General features: G+C 43.0%; 1 protein-coding gene across 5 annotated transcripts in view; it reads right to left on the bottom strand.

Moving 5' to 3' along the window:
• Positions 1-970: 970 nt before the first annotated feature.
• RBBP8NL (RBBP8 N-terminal like) overlaps positions 971-15,815 on the bottom strand; it is a 42,692-nt gene continuing 27,847 nt past the window's right edge. For all 5 annotated transcript variants that reach the window (XM_056547739.1, XM_056547740.1, XM_056547738.1 and 2 more), the window contains exons 7-14: positions 15,058-15,215; positions 13,963-14,045; positions 13,393-13,550; positions 11,411-12,221; positions 7,583-7,664; positions 7,333-7,412; positions 5,059-5,164; positions 971-3,866 (exon numbers count right to left, since the gene is read on the bottom strand). In XM_056547739.1, coding sequence (XP_056403714.1) covers positions 3,769-3,866; positions 5,059-5,164; positions 7,333-7,412; positions 7,583-7,664; positions 11,411-12,221; positions 13,393-13,550; positions 13,963-14,045; positions 15,058-15,215 — 1,576 coding nt within the window. In that variant the 3' untranslated portion in view covers positions 971-3,768. The remainder of the gene's footprint in view (positions 3,867-5,058; positions 5,165-7,332; positions 7,413-7,582; positions 7,665-11,410; positions 12,222-13,392; positions 13,551-13,962; positions 14,046-15,057; positions 15,216-15,815) is intronic.

Here is a 15,815-nt window from a genome sequence, read left to right on the forward strand (position 1 = left end):
TCCTACATTCCCCTGGAGCTCAGCTGATCGGTCGGCCGGGCTGTTTACTTCCTACTTCCTTTAGCCCGGTACGTCACACGGCGCTTCAGCTCCGGGGGAACGTAGGAAGGTAAGTAAAAGTTTGTTTTGTCTTTTTTTGCAGGCCGGGCAGGATGGAATAGAAAAAGTCTGCACCGGACATCTCCTTTAAACAGAACTATTAAACGTGGTTAAAACTCAGATAAACAAACATAGCAAAGATAAAACAATAACCAGCACAGAGTTCAGGAGAGCTTGGGTTTAAATAGCCACACCCAAGCTGTCATTGGTTAAGAGCTTTAACTATTCCCTAATCAGGAAGAATAGCAAAGAACAGCCACAACCTAGTGTCTGAACAGACACCAAAAGGGAAAAATAGAAAAACACAAAAACTGACATTACACACACTTACTGACCACAGTGCTCTCTGCTGACACCTCTGTCCACGTCAAGAACTGTCTAGAGCAGGAACAAATCCCAATAGCAAACCTCTTCTGCTCTGGACAGTTCCTGACACAGACAGAAGTGTCAGCAGAGAACAGTGTGGTCAGACTGGAAAGAACAACTCAACTTCCTCTGTAGTATAGAACAGCTGATAAGTACTGGAAGGATTAATATTTTTTAATAGAAGTAGTTTACAAATGTGTATAACTTTCTGGCACCTGTAGATTACAAAAAAATTGTTTTCCATCGGAGTACCCCATTAAAGCACAAATAATGCAACATGTATGCCTATGGGTAAACGGATGGTACCCAGTGGTAACTAACAGCATGTTTAAAACACTCTGCACTAGCGAATTTTGTATGCTTAAAAAAAAGACCCCCTTTTTTGTGTTTATATGCACAGAGAGGTATCGGAAGACTCAATGGCCCCGTAGGTTACGCCAGATAACCTTTGCAACATTGTAATGTTTACTAATCCTTTATGAAACACAAATATTTATTTTCATATATTAAATCACATCATATTACAGAATAGCAGTCACAACAATTACATAATTGGAGGATTATTGAACCTGTACACACATTTATATGTACAACATCTATGAAAGTATCACAAAAAGAAGATGAGAGGGACGACTTACACTACACATCTCCTACTCTCTAATTCGTTGGGTTGCTTCATGGTCCGGGGGAGTGTAGGAAGAATTAGTGAGGTTAAAGGGAAACTCTATGAGAAAATATTCTGATATGTCATATAGGCAGGAAAGGACAGTGCTTAGTTTGCTTGCACTGGTCAGAGTTCTCCATTACTTTGTCAGACAATGCTTTGCAGTTCTTCAGGAAACATGTTTTTGCTGAATTGGTGTACACTGCCATTGATGCCAGCCACAGAAAACAACTAGAGGTGGAAGGTGTATTAGTGAATAAGTGCATACAATGTGTAGGTACATAACCGTTACATTCAATATCGAAAATAAGGATGATTATATATATAGAGAAAATATAAGGGGGAACCTTGGAGCTGATCTCTTATTACAATGGACAAGCAGTTACAGGGCATGATGGGAGTTATCTTATTGTATAGGGAAACGCTGCACTACAACTAACAATCTATCTTTTGATAAGTGCAAAGGTCGTAATGAAGGAACACATTCTGTTTTCACCTGAGATATGTAATATTATAGAGTTGGGAGAGGGGCTGCACAACACACTGTGCTCTGCCTTTCTTATTATAAGTGACAGTGACCTTAAAGGGGATGTCTCTGGATACATGGGTGACACATTCCTAGGAGACACCATCCAAGTCCAATTAGGTGGGCTTCAACTATGAAGTGACAGTAGTGCTAAGAAAGCCACATACAACTTCTATTGTTGCTTGCCACCTATTCCAGGGGTTGCGTGGATGATCCATAAAAGTGAACGACTCACCATGTGGACCCCTGCACCCACCCCAACCAACTAAAATGGTATATATGTGTATGTAGGGACATGTAGCGACACTGTATATAGGGGCATGTGGCTGCTTTGTATGTGGAGACATGTGACAGGTTATTCCTACAGTGATGTATTTAATACTTTGTGTATGATGTGGCATGTGTCTTCACTGTATATTAAACCATACGGCAAGGACATTATATGACAGTGTTTCCCAACAAGGGTGCCTCCAGCTGCTGCAAAACTACAACTCCTAGCCTTTTCAGACAAGTTTTAGTTTGCTACAGCTGACGGCACCATGGTTGGGAAACACTGTTGTATGGTGATGTGTGTGCCTGCACTGTATATGGAGGGATGTGACAGGCACTTTGTATGGTGTGACATGTGTATGCATTGTATATGGAGGTATGCAGCAGACACCTTGTATAGGGTGCATGTGGTTGCACTGTATATAAATGGCATTCAGCAGGCACTTTGTATGGTGATGTATGTAACAGGCACTTAGTATGGTGTGGAATGTGTCTGCACTGTATATGGAGGTATGCGGCAGACACCTTGTATGGGGTGTATGTGGCTGCACTGTATATAAATGGCATTCAGCAGGCACTTTGTATGGTGATGCATGTAACAGGCACTTAGTATGGTGTGGAATGTGTCTGCACTGTATATGGAGGTATGCAGCAGACACCTTATATAGGGTGCATGTGGCTGTACTGTATATAAATGGCATTCAGCAGGCACTTTGTATGGTGATGCATGTAACAGGCACTTAGTATGGTGTGGAATGTGTCTCCAGGTGCCTCCAGCTGTTGCAAAACTACAACTCCTAGCCTTTTCAGACAAGTTTTAGTTTGCTACAGCTGAAGGCACCATGGTTGGGAAACACTGTTGTATGGTGATGTGTGTGCCTGCACTGTATATGGAGGGATGTGACAGGCACTTTGTATGGTGTGATATGTGTATGCATTGTATATGGAGATATGCGGCAGACACCTTGTATAGGGTGTATGTGGCTGCACTGTATATAAATGGCATTCAGCAGGCACTTTCTATAGTGATGTATGTAACTGGCACTTAGTATGGGGTGGAATGTGTCTGCACTGTATATGGAGGTATGCGGCAGACACCTTATATAGGGTGTATGTGGCTGCACTGTATATAAATGGCATTCAGTAGGCACTTTCTATAGTGATGTATGTAACTGGCACTTAGTATGGGGTGGAATGTGTCTGCACTGTATATGGAGGTATGCAGCAGACACCTTATATAGGGTGCATGTGGTTGCACTGTATATAAATGGCATTCAGCAGGCACTTTGTATGGTGGCGCATGTACCTGTTCTCTATATGGGGGCAGGTGACAGGCACTCGGTACAATGCTTCTCCATACGGACTGCAGGACCAACCCCAACCAATCAGACTGTGATGGTTTACCCTATAGCAATATACCCCCAATGTATCCTGTGACATCTCTTTTGCAATCCCTGTGGCGTCTCTAGTGACCACTTTATTGTTCTCCCCAGATTGCACAGAAATATGGCAGGATTTACCCAACTACCACACCTTGACTTTCTCTGCCAGCCCTATTTATCTTTCCTCTTTCTCTTGCACAAATTATGACTCTCTAGCTATGTATCAAGTAAATTTTGTGTCTGACACCTCAACCAATAAATAAAAGTTTTATACAATGTCACGATTACACTGTATAGCGGCTGATGGTATACCCCTCATTCCTCATAGCCAAATAGTGAGTTATATTAAGATAACATGGGGGTCTATGACTGAGGGCTTCAGCCTGGTCTTCACCATATGTTGCAGGCCCGTTCCTGTATCTCTACTACATGTAGGTATTGTCATTCCATTCCCTGTCCAGTCACTCAGGTTGGTCATTTTGGTCATTCTCCTCAGAGGTGTCACTCTCTGTAGACTCGACTGTGACTTTCTTCTTCTTTCTGAGAGATTTCTTGGTTGCTAGCAAAAAAAGAACATAGTACCATCACCACAATTGTCGTGTTCTTACAGTTACATTGCTTCTACACACTGCAGTACTACAAATCTTAAAGGGGGACTCCACCCCCAGACATCTTATCCCCTATTCAATGGATAGGGGATAAGATGTCTGATCACAGCCATCACGCCCCCTCCCATAGACTTGCATTGAGGGGGCGGAGTCGTGACATCACGATCCTCCGTCCCCGTGGTCGGGAGCCAGACCCTCCAGCGCTTCCGGAGCAGTAACAGGTGGGTGCTGCATGCTATATTGTGGGGGTCCCCCGCGATCAGACATCTTATCCCCTATGCTTTGGATAGGGGATAAGATGTCTAGGGGTGGAGTACCCCTTTAATACATTTCTAAGCACTTTGTAAATAATAAAGCTGCCTATTGACACATAACAGCATTAGCATTTGGTCTCCTTCCCCCTCTGACAGCTGACAACAAAGTCCCACCTTACTGACCCAACAGAAGATGTTCTATCATCTTTAAAGGGGTACTTCGGTGGGAAACATTTTTTTTTTTTTTTTTATCAACTGGTGCCAGAAAGTTAAACAGATTTGTAAATGACTTCTATTAGAAAATATTTACCCTTCCAGCTCTTTTTAGCAGCTGTATGCTACAGAGCAAATTCTTTTCTTTTTGAATTTCTTTTTTGACTTGTCCATAATGCTCTCTGCTGACACCTCTGTCCGTATCAGGAACTGTCCAGAGCAGCATAGTTTTGCTATGGGGATTTTCTACTGCTCTGGACATTTCCCGATACGGACATCAGGTGTCAGCAGAGAGCACTGTGGACAAGACAAAAAGGAAATTCAAAAAGAAAAGAATTTCCTCTGTAGCATACAGCTGCTAAAAAGTTCTGGAAGGGTAAAGATTTTTGAATAGAAGTCATTTACAAATCTGTTTAACTTTCTGGCACCAGTTCATTTAAAAACATTTTTTTTTTTCCACAGGAGTACCCCTTTAATGGTAAGTTGGTATGACCTGGCCACTTTGTGCCTAAATGGTGTTATAAATGCCATGCATTATTATTTTTAGTTTACATGACGGCCTCTGAGTGGCAAAACAGTCAAAAGAGCGGCATCCGCAATGTTGGTCACGTATGTGGGCTACTTTTGTATTTTTCTGTGTAAATATCTGCAATTTCTCTTGTTTCTAATGTGTTACCTTGAGGCAATCTCTTCTTCCATCTGGCTTTGTCTAGGTTCCTCTCATTAGGGTAGCTGTCTCTTAGCATGTCTGCTGGGGATTGTTCTGATCTTTCCATTTTTTCCTGTAAAATTAACGTAAACATTATACACACACAACACATATCTCATACCATGCACATACTCACATAGAAGATACACCGCACACCATGGACATATACATACAATACACACCATGCACACACCATGCACACAGTCATTCACTACACACAGGTATGCGGGGTATGTGGCAGATACTTTGTATGTTGATGTTTGGGGCTACCCTGTTTATGTAGGAGCCATATGTAAAGCACTTTGTATGGTGATGTATGTGGCTGCACTGTATTTGAGGGTATGAGGCAGGCATGCCTTTTTGTGGGGATGTATGTGGCTGCAGTGTAGATGGGGCGTGTAGCAGGTACTTTCTATAGTGATGCATGTGGCTGCAGTATATTTGGGGCATGTAGCAGGCACTTTTCTATAGCATTGATTCCCAACCAGGGTGCCTCCAGCTGTTGCAAAACTACAACTCCCAGCATGCCTGGACAGCCGTTGGCTGTCCGGGCATGCTGGGAATTGTAGTTTTGCAACAGCTGGAGGCACCCTGGTTGGGAAGCACAGTTCTATAGTGATGTATATGGCTGCATTGTATAAGGGGGCATGTAGCAGGTACTTTCTATAGTGATGCATGTGGCTGCAGTGTATATGGGGCATGCAGCAGGCATTTTCTATAGTGATGCATGTGGCTGCACTGTAAATAGGGCAGGTAGCAGGCACTTTCTATAGTGATGTATGTGACTGCAGTGTATATGGGGCATTTAGCAGGCACTTTCTATAGTGATGCATGTGGCTGCAGTGTATATGGGGCATGTAGCAGGCACTTTCTATAGTGATGCATGTGACTGCAGTGTATATGGGGCATGTAGCAGGCACTTTCTATAGTGCTGCATGTGGCTGCACTGTAAATAGGGCAGGTAGCAGGCACTTTCTACAGTGATGCATGTGGCTGCATTGTATATGGGGCATGCAGCAGGCACTTTCTATAGTGATGTATGTGACTGCAGTGTATATGGGGCATGTAGCAGGCACTTTCTATAGTGATGCATGTGGCTGCAGTGTATATGGGGCATGTAGCAGGCACTTTCTATAGTGATACATGTGACTGCAGTGTATATGGGGCATGTAGCAGGCACTTTCTATAGTGATGTATGTGACTGCAGTGTATATGGGGCATGTAGCAGGCACTTTCTATAGTGATGTATGTAACTGCAGTGTATATGGGGCATGTAGCATGCACTTTCTATAGTGATGCATGTGACTGCAGTGTATATGGGGCATGCAGCAGGCACTTTCTATAGTGATGCATGTGGCTGCAGTGTATATGGGGCATGTAGCAGGCACTTTCTATAGTGATGCATGTGACTGCAGTGTATATGGGATATGTAGCAGGCACTTTCTATAGTGATGCATGTGGCTGCGCTGTAAATAGGGCAGGTAGCAGGCACTTTCTACAGTGATGCATGTGGCTGCATTGTATATGGGGCATGCAGCAGGCACTTTCTATAGTGATACATGTGGCTGCGCTGTAAATAGGGCATGTAGCAGGCACTTTCTATAGTGATGTATGTGACTGCAGTGTATATGGGGAATGTAGCATGCACTTTCAATAGTGATGCATGTGACTGCAGTGTATATGGGGCATGCAGCAGGCACTTTCTATAGTGATGCATGTGGCTGCAGTGTATATGGGGCATGTAGCAGGCACTTTCTATAGTGATGCATGTGACTGCACTGTAAATAGGGCATGTAGCAGGCACTTTCTATAGTGATGCATGTGGCTGCACTGTAAATAGGGCAGGTAGCAGGCACTTTCTACAGTGATGCATATGGCTGCACTGTAAATAGGGCATGTAGCAGGCACTTTATATAGTGATGCATGTGGCTGCGTTGGATATGGGGCATGTAGCATGCACTTTCTATAGTGATGTATGTGGGTGCAGTGTATTTGGAGCAGGTAGCAGGCACTTTCTATAGTGATGTATGTGGGTGCAGTGTATTTGGGGCATGTAGCAGGCACTTTCTATAGTGATGTATGTGGGTGCAGTGTATTTGGGGCATGTAGCAGGCACTTTCTATAGTGATACATGTGGCTGCACTGTAAATAGGGCAGGCACTTAGTAAGATGAGGCCTTCTGTCATCTGTGAAAGTTGGGAAGTATTCACACACATTACATATTCCAATACTCCTTACTACCTCACTGTCTGATGTGCCTGATCCCTCGTCCATGTCTTGTTGCGCGGAGTTGGCATCCATAATTTGTTCTTCATCCTCATCTAATGACAGAACACGAAGGTTACACAACTCACTTCACAGACTGAGATTTTCTTACAGAGAAAAAGTAACCAAACTGCAGTATAATGTTACTTCAATGGTCATGTGCATTGTACAGACATAGATATTTCTATGGCAAAACTTTGTGCACCCCCCTCCCCCGTTCACTCACCTGAGTCTCGGTATCTTTTGTGCCCCTTTGTTCTCTTCATGGAAGACAATTCTATCTCTGCTTGTGGAACCAGATTAAAGTCCTGCATTAAAAAAAACACAAAGGACACCATAAAAATCTCAAGATAAATGTCTACATTGTTGCCTCTCCATCGCCATGTCTGCTATTACAGCTCAGCCCCATTCAGATAAATGCTGACACCTTGGATGGGTCTGAGCTACAATACCGCTCACAACCTGCCGACAAGTGTGGTGCTGCCAATCCTCGACAACACAAAAAAAACTTTGGAATTTTAGAAGTTTTCACATGATGTAGATCCATTAATCTGTGTTATTGCCAGAAAGGGTGGGCCCCTAAGATCAGGTTATCACCTTTTTTTTCACTACCTCTTCATATCCTACAATTGTAAGACTCAATGGCCCTCATTTACTAACAGGATCCCAACACTTTTTGTCGGGTTTTGCGCCAGAATTTGCACCAGAATCTGGCGCACAACCCGACAAAATCAAAATCACTCAGAGTGAAAAAAAAAACTACAAAAGGGGCGTTTTTCCCGACAAAAGGGGCGTGTTCCCGACAAAAAGAGAAAAAACTCTCAGAGTGTGAAGAAAACTCACAGGAAAACCTGTGAGTTTTGCTTCACAGAAACCCGACATCTCAGAGCTGTGGGGAAATTACTCAAAACGGAGTGAATTCTGCTACCCCCAGCATGGAACAGGGTCTGTTCCATGTTGGGGGTAGTAGTACAGGGGCTGAGGGATTGATCGCACCGGGTCTCACTTCTGAGACCCGATCCGATCAAAAGTTATTAAGCAGGGGAGCGGGCGGCATGTTCCGATCCCCTGCAATGTACAGTAAACTTTCATTTTTAAATTCCCCACCAGAAGCCCTGAATGGCCGGGACCGAGGAGCCAATCAGGAACCCTGGCAGGGTTTTAATATAGAAGCGCTGTGGTGGGCAAAGATGTATAGAATCGCTGGGGGGGGGGGGGGGGGGTATATATCTGGCCCCTCCAGCGTTTCTATATATATTTCCCCCTGCTGTGCTATATCAAACTTAGTGGCCACTGTGCTTGAATAAATGTACTGCTCCCCCCAGCGCTATTATATATCTATACTGACCCCGCTGCGCATATACTGACCCCCGCTGCGCATATTTATATATATATATATATATATATATTTTTATATATATATATATACTGCCTCCCCCAAGCTGCGCATGTTAATCTTCATCTTCTCTCTCCCATGGCTGCCAATGAATGAAAACTCTATTAGCAGCGGAGCGGAAGGTTGCTGCCCGCTCACACTGCTAAGAGTTTGTCATTCATAGCGGGCAGCAGCTGTATATCATGCTGTGGGGGTCAGACATATGGATATATGTCTGACCCTCACAGCATCTATATATACAGGTGCCGGCTCACCGCTATGAATGACAAGTAAGCTATTAGGAGCAGCAGCGCGCCTCCGCTCCCTGCACTGCTTTACTTGTCATTCATAGCGGTGAGCCGGCACCTGTATATATAGATGCGCAGTAGGGGTCAGACATATGGATATATATCTGACCCTCACAGCATCTATATATACAGGTGCCGGCTCACCGCTATGAATGACAAGTAAAGCAGTGCAGGGAGCGGAGGCGCGCTGCTGCTCCTAATAGCTTACTTGTCATTCATGGCGGTGAGCCGGCATTTGTATATGTATGATGTGGGGGTCAGACATATATCCATATGTCTGACCCCCACAGCATGATATGCAGCTGCTGCCCGCTATGAATGACAAACTCTTAGCAGCGTGAGCGGGCAGCAGCCCTCCGCTCCCCTGCTAATCGAGTTTTCATTCATTGGCAGCCAGGGGAGGGAGAAGATGAATATTAATATGCGCAGCTTGGGGGGGGGGGCAGTATATATATAAATATGCGCAGCGGGGGTCAGTATATTTGCGATAATAGCGCTGGGGGGAAGTACATTTATTCAAACGCAGCGGCCACTAAGTTTGATATAGCGCAGCAGGGGGAAATATATATAGAAACGCTGGAGGGGCCAGATATATACCCTTCTGGTGGGGAATTTAAAAATTAAAGTTTACAGTACATTGCAGGGGATCGGAACATGCCCCCCGCTCCCCTGCTTAATAACATCTGATCGGATCGGGTCTCAGAAGTGAGACCCGGTGCGATCAATCCCTCAGCCCCTGTACTACTACCCCCAACATGTAACAGACCCTGTTCCATGATGGGAGTAGTAGTACAAGCACTAATGTAGTCAGAATTTGCTGAGACTTTTTTCTGTCGCACAGAATACATTTTGTGCGACAGAAAAAAAAACTGCGACAGAAAGAAAGGGAAATTGGGCGACAGATTAGTAAATCACAAGGAAAAAAAAAGAGGAGTACACTGAAAAAAAAACCACCTAACTGACACTCCAGTCTTTGTAAATGAGGGCCAATATCTATTTTAGCTCTTTGGAGGTAGAAGAGATAAGCGGCAACAATGCATCATTGACAGCACTTATCCATGGAAAAACTATACACTTAGATCAAACTCTATCTATTTACTGTTTCCTTGATATTAGACTAGCAGTCCCTAGAGCAGTGTTTCCTAACCAGGATGCCTCCAGCTGTTGCAGAACTACAACTCCCAGCATGGCCAGACAGCCTTCGGCTGTCTGGCCATGCTGGGAGCTGTAGTTTTGCAACAGCTGGAGGTACCCTGGTTGGAAAACACTGCCCTAGAAACACAGTGGGAGCTGCCAACAAGTCTGTAATGTAAGGGCCAGCTTGTGATCGATAGACCTAACAATAGATCCTGTTAAAATGGAGGGGTGGCTGGCTCCACGAATTGCCTGTATCAAGGCTGATAGACAAAAAACAGCCAGGAACAATCTGGCCCTTATGTAAATGAACCAACCTGACAACTTCTTACATTGTTTTCAAAAATTTGCAAGTATCATATGTTGGATAAAAGGGAACTGGTGATACAAATGAGGTAAGCGATTGCTTAATTTACATTGTACTGATAAAGCAGGACAACCATGCTATTGTTATGTTAAGCCCTTCCTCCTGTTTACGTGCCACTCCATGGCGCTGTCTGGGAAACAGCGCCATAGGCTGAACGTCTTATCCCCTATCTGCAGCACAGGGGATAAGTGTCTCCGTGTGCGAAGCAGTGACAGAGCGGTGGTCGACATGCATCTCTATGGGAGAGTCAGACTTATAGCGCTCGTGTATCTCCAGCTCTCCCATAGAGATGCATAGAGGAGACATGTCCACCACATGCATCTCTATGGGAGAGTCAGACTTACAGCGCTCGTGTATCTCCAGCTCTCCCATAGAGATGCATTGAGGAGACATGTCCACCACTGCTGTGTGCGTTGGTCGCTCCATGCATGAGGAGAGCTGGGGCAGCTGGGGCAGGAGATTGTGGGAGGTACCTGCAGTCTGACCCCCTTGATCAATCACTTATCATCTATGGATATCCCCTTAGGTGATAAGAAGTTAATTACTGGAGAACCCCTTTAAATAGAGCTGAGCCTGTCCATGTTAACCCTGCTTGTTTTGTATTTCTTTCAATGCCTATTTTTTTTCTTCATGTGTAAAAATGGAAATGTGTGGAGAAATTGACTAAATAAAAATTAAAAAAAATAAAATAAATAGAGCTGAGCTGCAATACCAGACAGAACCTTAGATTGGGTTGGTGCTTTTATTTTTTTTTGTAGAAAACAAACCAAATTTTGCTATCCTCCTATGGAAATACACTGATTTCATTGAAACCATGGGTGACCTTCATTCCACTGAATAGGTATACAGAATGGACATTGGACAACTTACAACCACTTTGTCTTTTGTGTCTTCTTCACTGTCTTTTTCATGTTCCCCCTTAGCCACTGAGTTGGGATCTTCCAGCCCAGTTCCATGTATGCGGTCAGAGCACGATGTCCTGACAGGAGGGGAGGTGTTATTTCTGTACGCTGGGCTTAGTGTAGGGCCCTCATAGCTATGCCTTTGTTCTCTCTTGATGTCATTTGGATAGGTGTGTTGACTTCTTTTGGTGTCGGAAAGGTCCAGTGGTTTGTCTGGAGCCTCCTCATTCTCCTCGGATGTCATCTCGGCCTCTACACACTTGGTTTCTTTCTCTTCCAAGTCTTGCTCTCCTTCTTGGCTATTGATCTGCTTGCTGTTCCTCCAGTGAGCACTTAAGACCTGTATCAGGGACATTTCCCTGTCTTCTTGGCTTTCCCTCCGTAGACATTTCTGGACGTCGCCTCTTGAGTTTGCTATCCTAAGTCCTTGGTTTTGCTTGGTTAGCAAGTAGTGAACTTTCTCTCTTTGGGCTGCTTGATTTATTCTGTTCTTCAGTCCTTGCTCTCTGACGTATAACATGGCTCCTTGCAGCTCTGCCATCGCCACCTTTTCTTCCCAGTTATCTTCAGATCGTTTCCTTTCTAAAGGAGTTTCCAAATGTTTGTCCAGTAAAATGTGAGCTGCCCCATCACTCTGCAATCCACCACCGCGTTGAGCCAGATGCTTCTGGATGTAGTGTTGTTTCAAGAGAGTAAATTGTTCTGCTGAGAGGACGTGTTTTAAAGGTTCAAGAGGAAAAGGCGAGCTACGCGTCTCCACCGGGAGCTCCTTCGAATGTCTATGAATGAGATGCAATATTCATGAATGAACAACCCTATGAGAAATCTTATTGTATGCTATAGGCCGGTGGTCTCTAACAGCTGTGAAACTAGAATGCTCATTTGTCAGTGTATGAGCTGTAGCCTTTAAACAGCTGTATGTCTTTAAAGGTATATTCCCCTCTCATGATGTGATGGAATATCACTAAGATATATTTTTTGCATTATGATTGGGAAGGGTTTGCCATATAGCCTGAGAAAGAGGGTACAGTAGTGCTAATGTAAATCTATGGCCCCTTCACTTTTTTCCTGCATACTGGTTCCATTTACTTGAATAGAACTGTGTTGCAGTTCCCTGGAGGGTCCTAATGTTTGTCCCACACAAATCATCCTAGTGATTTACCATCACTTTTTAAGATGGGAATACAGCTTTAAAAAAAAACTATGATATGAAATAATTGCACCATGTACATTCACAACACAATCTTACTAAGTGTATGGCTTCATCCCAACCCTATAAAGAGAGTCATCATGCAACTAACAAAATACCTTGCGTCGCCCTTTACTTTAAAACATCTCTTATATATCTATGGACTATGGACACCTTTGCATCTTTTTTTGCATTGTATGTATTATGTGATTTTTTATTTTGTTTCTGCAGCTTACATGTATTATAATACAGAGCAAGCCTCTTGATGCCTTTAGTGCTGATCCTGTCATCTGGGCTAACTGTAGTCTCCAGCCCCTCCTGTGTTTTCTTGAACGCTCATCTAAGCTTGCATCTGATAAAAAAACGATTTGTGTACAGGTGTGGCTAGAACTAGAAACCAAGCTGAGCTCAAGAAACCTAATGGCATTTAGCAGCTTGCAGTGTGTTCTGAAAGTTTTCAGACACTTTCACTTTTCTCAAATTTTGTTACGTTGTAGGCTTGTGCTAATAAAAGAAAAGAAAAACAAATTTCCCCCATAATGACAAAGTGAAAACAGATTGGTACAAATATTTAATAATTTATTGAAATGGCAAAACTAAAATTTAACATGGACATAAGTATTCAGACCCTTTACTCAGTACATAGTTAAACATAATTATGCAATGCAATGAAAAAGATGCAAAGGTGTTCATAGCCTTCAATTCCAATAAAGCCATATATCATCCTTACTTCAACCATATAAGAAACTTAGGTGACTTACATTTCATGGTTAGGGCTACACTTATTCATAGGTGGTGGTTGCACATTGTGTCCACCCTTGGCTCCTGGTCTCATTACAGCGATGGTTCCATGAAGCTGGTTGGATATTCGTTGCTGGTTGTGAGTACTAAGGAAGAGTTTCTGCACACCAGACATATTCTGGAAAGCAAAATTCTGTGAAGTTAGATGTAGTTCAAACCCACATTGTTATAGCAGACAATTCAATTAAAGAACATTTCCCAAAAAGAAAGCCATTTCTGATCCTACACAAATGCTGGGTAACAATCACTAAAGAGTAGAGGGTACATAGCCTGTCACTGCTGAAGAGGGCACCAACGGTGCTGATTTGAACTTCCTGTGGATATCTAGCTGTTGCCAAACCACAACTACCACCGGTTGAGGAACAGCACCATATGATTTGACCGATACCCTGCCATTGTGAGTCAATCTTTACTATATGGCCTTTTATTCATGAACCAGTTGCTTGGACTGAATTGTCCTTAAAGTACCGGAAATATATATTATATATTTATATATAATATTAAATAATATTCAGTTCCCCCATACATACCATGTCAGCCTGGCGAGCTTCATTATCTAGTCCCTGCAGATTCTTCACTGCCGATGACAGTCTTAAGACTGCTGCGCATGTTTCTGACATGGGAACATAGAAACAAAGCCATAACATATCAGATCTTTATTTTATTTTTTTGTTGCTTGACACATATTTTGGGATAATCTCTTTTAGGGTGGGCTCACACATGCACAAAACACACCCGTGTGAATTGCTGCACTGGGGCTCTCTCTCAGTCATGGGCAGTGCAGTGATGGGTATGGATCAGAGGTTCCCATTGATGTCATTGGGAGATTTAGCGCTGAACCACACTGAAATGACATGAAATGTCACTTTTTTTCAGCATGTTTCCCCCATTCCCATTGAAGTCAATTGGAGCAGGGTTTTGGTCAGTAACACTGCGCTGTTTGAAAATGAAAATCAGTGCATTTTCTGCATTCAAAAACAGTGCATTTCAGTGTTACCTGGAATGTTCCTTTAAAGGGTACCTTTCATCAAAAAAACATTTGATATATTATAGTTTAATGTATGCAGAATAACTTTCCAATAGCATGTTATTAAAAAAATATGCTTCTTTCTATTAATTTTCCACTTTGAAAAAATGACCACTAGGGGTCTCCCTACCAGTCCTTTTGTATAGATTTCAGACTCATGCTGGAGTTCTAAATCTCAGACTGCAGCCGGGACAAAAGCAAAATCCCTGGCAGTGAGCAGTGCTGAGTTTGTCTGTGTTCCGGCTGCAGTCTGAGATTTAGGACTCCACGAGTCTGAAATCTATACAAAACGACTGGTAGGGAGACCCCTAGTGGTCATTTTTTCAAAGTGGAAAATTAAATAGAAAGAAGCATATTTTTTAATAACATGCTATTGGAAAGTTATTCTGCATACATTAATCTATAATATATCAAAAGTTTTTTTGATGAAAGGTACCCTTTAAGGTGGCCATGCATTGCCAAATTGGGGACCTGATTTCAATGTCATATTGTGACCTCCTCCATAGGTTCCCATACAATCTGATGATAGGTAACCTGCATGCACATTATGTCCTGTATACTGTTGTGTATGTATGGTATCAATTAATGTATGACTGACCTTCAGGTACTTGACGTTCAAGGATTATCTCTGACATCTCCTTGTCTTTGCTGGTCTTTTCTGTGCTGATTTTGTGATTCCCAGAGGAGACTCCGGGCTGCTGAGCCTCAGGGGTGATATTATTTTCTGGGGAATTACTTCTAGATCTGCTTCTCCCACTAATAAGAATAACTTAATATTAAATTTCTGTTTCTCTTCTATAACATTGTTATATTATATTTAGACCACGTTGTGGCATAACTTTGTAGGTTGTATAAAATAATAGTTACATGAGTTATCCCAAGATTCAAAGTTATCCCCCTACCCTCAGATTACTGGAAAACTATCTGATCGGTAAGGGGTCTAACCACTGTGAGAACGGAGGCCCATTGTCACCCAAGTGAATTAAAGGGTACCTCTCATCAAATAAACTTTTGATATATTTTAGATTAATGAATGTTGAATAACTTTCCAATAGCATGTTAATGAAAAATATGCTTCTTTCTATTGTATTTTTCCCGATCAGTCCTGTCAGCAAGCATTTCTGACTCATGCTGGAGTCCTAAACACTCAGAGCTGCCAGCCTGCTTTGTTCACAGCCAAACAGGCTGTAAACAAAGCAGGCTGGCAGCTCTGAGTGTCCTCCTTTGTGAACAAAGCAGACTGGCAGCTCGTAGTGTTTAGGACTCCAGCATGAGTCTGAAATGCTTGCTGCCAGGACTGGTAGGGAGACCCCTAGTGGTCATTTCTTCAAAGTGGAAAATTAAATAGAAAGAAGC

Source organism: Hyla sarda, chromosome 12 (assembly GCF_029499605.1).
Source record: "Hyla sarda isolate aHylSar1 chromosome 12, aHylSar1.hap1, whole genome shotgun sequence".
NCBI lineage: Eukaryota > Metazoa > Chordata > Amphibia > Anura > Hylidae > Hyla > Hyla sarda.